Raw genomic sequence first — 5,235 nt, 5'->3', positions numbered from 1 at the left:
GTATAGATTTGTATTAAGAAGGAGATTATGTTTATTGAATCTAATAGGGACAGCAAAACTGGCCATATGGAAAACAAGAAAGAATAAGCGTGTAGGTTGCAGCAACAGATGCTAAATCAAGCAATATTGAGAACAGTATTTGCATATTACAGTCTTACAAATAATGTTCCTGCTTTTTGTGAGATATGGTGTATTAATAAGGTTCTGTTGTACATGATGATAAATTGGTTAGCTTTTTTAACTTTTAATTCATTTTATCTATTTTGTATTCAATTGCTTTTCAATGATTATGTAATATGATGTTATATAAATAACAATATAAAATATGTCAAAATTAAAGTTTTCTACCCCTAAGGGGCCCCCTTTGGAAATAGGTGGCACTAAAATGCCTGCTTTGTGGCATGTATAATGAGCTTTTAAAAGACCTCTTTTTTCAAAGCAGGGATTAGTCACACTTTATCTCATTTGCATTAAGATGTCTATAAACCACCCCATCCATTGCAGTTTTCTCAAGCTGCCCGTAGAGCTGACAGTGTGCGCACCGAGAGACAGCTTTCTCCTCCTGGCTTCAGAGAAACAAAATACTTGTTTATTTGACAACTGTTGGCTTTAAAATATTTTCCTCAATTGAAGTTACATTCAGCGGTAACTTCTTGACAAACCACGATGGGAGGTACTCCTAGCAGTCGAGTTTTGTGCCATTGGTGGACAGAGGTTGCCTTTGTACTGCCTTTTCTGTCTACTTTAGCAGTGGGAATGATCATGACATATCAGACTTATGAAGAGGACGCTTTATTCACTGTCATCGGAAACTTGGCCGAGGACATGAGCTTAAATCCCTCAGATGACGCTAAGACCAATTTCAAAATGATGAAGCAGTTCAACGCATCTTTTATTAGGCTCAGAGAAAAAGACGGACAGCTAACAGTTGGAGAACGAATAGACAGAGAAAAAATATGTAAGAATGTGGTCCAGTGTCTTATTGTATTCGACGTTGTGAGTCTCTCGAATGAGCAATTTAAATTAATTCATATTGAAGTGGAAGTAAAGGACATCAACGATCACGCTCCTGAGTTCTCTAGAAAGGAATCAACTTTGGAAATTTCAGAAAACACAGCAGTCGGCACTAGGATATCTCTAGATGTTGCTATGGACGAGGACGTGGGTTCGAACTACATTCAAAGCTACCAAATATCTGTCAACACTCACTTTACTATTGACGTGTTGAGCAGAGCTGATGGGGTTAAATATGCGGAGTTGGTGCTAATGAAAGAACTAGACAGGGAGACACACGCATCCTATGTTTTGGAGCTCGTCGCAATAGACGGAGGAAATCCATCAAGGTCCAGCACCACAAAGATCAATGTCAAAGTAAAAGACTTTAATGACAATAGCCCTGTGTTCGACCGGAACAATTTTTCAGTTGATATACTGGAGGACTCGCCGGTGGGATTTCTGCTATTGGACTTAAATGCAGTTGATCCAGACGATGGATTGAATGGGGAAGTTGTGTATGGGTTCGGAAATCAGGTGCCCTTGGAGATCCGACAACAGTTCAGCGTTGACCAAAAATCCGGGCAGTTGACGCTCAAGAGCCTGATTGATTTTGAGAGCAAGAAAACATATGAGTTCGATGTACAGGCATCTGACTTGGGTCCTAATCCGAGCCCATCCATCTGTAAAGTTGTTGTTCATGTGCAGGATGTGAATGACAACGCACCAGAAATCACAATCACACCACTACATTACATCACTATTGCCTCAGTCACAGCGGAAATAGTGTACATCACAGAGGATGTTGCTAAAGAAAGCTTTGTGGCTCTGATCAGCACAGCGGACAGGGACTCGGGCGCAAACGGACAGATTAACTGTGCCCTCTATGGGCACAATAACTTCAAACTCCAGCAAGCCTATGAAGACAGTTTTATGATTGTAACGACTTCTCCACTTGATAGAGAAACAATTGCGGAGTATAACTTAACGGTTGTTGCCGAAGACCTGGGATCACCTCCCTTAAGAACAATTAAGCAATATACTATAAGGTTGAGTGATGAGAATGACAACGCTCCTGTCTTCAGTAAACCTGTCTATGAAGTGTCCTTGGTGGAGAACAATGCACCAGGTGCATATATCACAACTGTAGTGGCCAGAGACCCCGACTTAGGGGAAAACAGCAAAATCAGCTATAAGCTCCTGGACACCTACATCATAGGCTCTCCGGTGTCAACTTTTGTCTCTCTAGATCCCGCAACGGGCTCGCTCTATGGGATCAAAAGTTTCAACTACGAGGTCCTCAAACAGCTACAGCTACATATTCAAGCAAGTGACGGAGGCTCGCCACCACTCCAAGGCAGCGCAATCATCAATCTAAAAATAGTTGACCAGAATGATAACGCTCCCTCTATCACACAGCCTGCGTTAAGTAATAGTTCTTCCGAGGTTCTACTACCCAAAAACGCGCCTTCAGGTTACGTTATAACCCGGATACATGCTAGGGATGCTGACGAAGGTGTCAACGCAGAATTGTCATTCAGAATCTCAGAGGACGTCACCTCTATGTTCTCCATTAATGGAGCCACCGGAGAAATCTTTCTGAATCGTGAACTCAACTACGATGTTAACGAGAACTTGAGAATAACAGTAAGTGTCAGTGACAACGGGAGACCTTCACTAACTACAGTAATCACAATCGATTTCAAGATCATTGCAGGATCTCTTCCCAGTGACCGCAATATATTCAGGCACAGAACTGACGAAGAGATTCGGGAAGGGGATCATTCACTCGTTATAATTGTGGTACTGGCGGGGAGCTGCACACTACTACTTTTAGCCATTATTCTCATTGCAACTTCTTGTAATAAACTGAAGGTGAATAATCGAGGAGACAGCCATTCTGGAACTGAGGACAGAGTTAAAGCGGACCACAACGACCCACTAATTCCCATTCACAGTGGCATCGTGTTTGATATTCAACCTTACTCAAAAAAGCCAACTTTTTCTGGCTTCACCAAGACAGACAGCGATATTTCCTGCAGCTCTGAAGATGGTACGTGTGTCTTTGATCTAAAGGACAAAAGCCGCGGAGTCAACTCAGAAGTAAGTTATAGCCTAATGTCTTGCACTTTGAGATTCCATCTGATATTATCTGGTTCATATTCTAAAGTTTTGTTGTTGTTGATGATGATATATATTTTTATAGGATTATTCCACTCTACCTGGTTATGGTAATGATGCTCTGAGACTTACTACAATTTGGAAAGGCACCTCAACTATATCAGCACGAGACCCTCAATTCAGTGGAAAGGACAGCGGGAATGGAGACAGCGACTTCAATGACAGTGATTCAGATACAAGCGGACCGAGAAAAGACGATCATCAAGACAACGTTCAAAATGGTAGCCCTAAGCATCAGTGCCGTCTAAATATGCGCATGTAGTGTAAAGCAGGGTGCGAATTATACACAATGGGCTTCAGGGGGGTCAGAGAGTTGACTGGGGATGTGCACACATCCCTAATATTTTAATAATGCAACTTTAACGCACAATTGATTAATAGATAACCTGCTTGCTCCCATTTCAGTGTTAAGTTGTGTAAGCTATATTTTCAGCAAACAGCTTACTTCGTACATTCAGATTAACAGCATTAAAAAGGGCAAATGTTCTCATTCAACTGAACTGTGTATCTGCATTTTAAACACTTTATGTGTTTCTTCCATGCATTAAATGCACGTCCCTGAAAGTGCATGGTTTTTATAGACTATTTAATTCTGCTGCTTAAGTAATGTCAGATGTAGCCAATATTAGGAGATCAAGCCTTCTTTAGGGGCTCAGATATTTTTTAATTACCTTTAATATAATGGAGTCTATGTAAAAGAGCACAGCTGAGATTAAAATGTCAACAAATTGAAATTGAAAAAAGTAGTGTAAACCAAATAAACAATTAAAAACTACTGTACTATAGTATAATATCATATTGAATTGCTTTTATTATAGATAAATGTCTCCCAAAATGTAATTTGTGTGACAATTTACAAGCTTAAATGAACACATGACAGTATTTATTTGATAACTGCATCCTGCCTGAAACTCAAATGTAAAATTACGTAATTTACATACAGAGAGATTCAGCACAGCATGTTTTACTGAATGATTTCCTCACTTATTTAAGTGTTCCTTTTTGGATAAGCATGTTGTTATTTTTTATTTATTTTTGCTGGTAGATGTTGCCACTATAATAATCATTTTGTAGCAAAAAAGCATCTTCGCATATAATATCAAGTCTTAAAGACATAGCAAATAACCTATATCAGAAATGTGGTTTTATTGAGAGACAAGAGATGTAGGCTACTACTAATATCAGCTGACATATATGGTCTATTAAGCATGTATAATACCTCTACGTTGTCTGTTTTCATAGACTAAAAAGCTTATACCTACTGATAATGATCTTCTTTTTGTTGATCAAGGTCTGTGGGCATGCACAAGCAAGTGCAAGATTTTGGGCCATTCAGATGACTGCTGGTGTCCAACTGCTGCCATGACAAACAGCAATTTAGCACATTCCTTTGCTAAGACGGGTTCACTTCAACACAACACTCTCGGGAGGGAGAACTACCAAGCCCACATTCCAAAAACAGAGGGATTGCAGAATGTCTGTGAGAAAGTAATGTACAGAGAATATGACTATATAACTATAGTTAATTCACCTCAACAAGTCAGGGTACATGAAATGAACAATATTACAATCCCAGTGTATTCACCAACAGAAACACACTTTTCCACACATGAAGTGTAAAGTTAACAAAACCTGCATTACTGACAGCTGTTGGCAATTTGTTTATTGTGTGGGCATGTGTGAAAAGTGTAATGCTCTTAAGTTTTTTTTTTTACACAGTCAGACTTTGTAGATATTTTTTGTTTAAATCCTTTTGAAAAAGCTGAGTATATTTTTTATAATGCCACTATAAACAAAAGATGACTAAAATGATATTGCCTACTTGATTTTAAAAGCATGTTGATATATTTTTCATACTTTTTAGTGAAGTAACATTTATCTGAATTCAAAATGTGTCTGTTTATATATTTATTTGTATAGTATGTCTGTAATGTTAAGAAAATAAATGGTAAAACATGTTTGAGTTGCATTTGGTTAAATGTCTCATTTTATATGTATTATTTGACTTGAATCTTAAGGGATAAAAAAATATTTAAAAAGTGCATTAGCTGTAAATGTGTC

General features: G+C 38.6%; 1 protein-coding gene across 1 annotated transcript; it reads left to right on the top strand.

Moving 5' to 3' along the window:
- The first annotated feature begins 531 nt into the window (after positions 1 to 531).
- On the top strand, positions 532 to 4,985 carry LOC311289939 (protocadherin-8-like). The gene is made up of 3 exons (XM_084408220.1): positions 532 to 3,096; positions 3,200 to 3,395; positions 4,466 to 4,985. The coding sequence occupies exons 1-3, from the start codon at positions 667 to 669 to the stop codon at positions 4,792 to 4,794; spliced, it is 2,955 nt and encodes a 984-aa protein (XP_084264346.1). The 5' UTR covers positions 532 to 666; the 3' UTR covers positions 4,795 to 4,985.
- The last annotated feature ends 250 nt before the right edge of the window (positions 4,986 to 5,235 follow it).

This window comes from Rutilus rutilus, assembly GCF_951802725.1.
Source record: "Rutilus rutilus genome assembly, chromosome: 4".
Classification (NCBI taxonomy): domain Eukaryota; kingdom Metazoa; phylum Chordata; class Actinopteri; order Cypriniformes; family Leuciscidae; genus Rutilus; species Rutilus rutilus.
The sequence above is the reverse complement of the archived record's forward strand: the minus strand, read 5'-3'. Positions and strand labels throughout refer to the sequence as shown.

Bases quoted from the DNA above. Each gene is read 5' to 3' on its own strand.
- LOC311289939 (XM_084408220.1), top strand. From the start codon at position 667: ATGGGAGGTACTCCTAGCAGTCGAGTTTTGTGCCATTGGTGGACAGAG. The intron at 3,097-3,199 runs GTAAGTTATAGC...ATATTTTTATAG, and splicing joins GCCGCGGAGTCAACTCAGAA to GATTATTCCACTCTACCTGG. The intron at 3,396-4,465 runs GTAGCCCTAAGC...TTGTTGATCAAG, and splicing joins TCAAGACAACGTTCAAAATG to GTCTGTGGGCATGCACAAGC.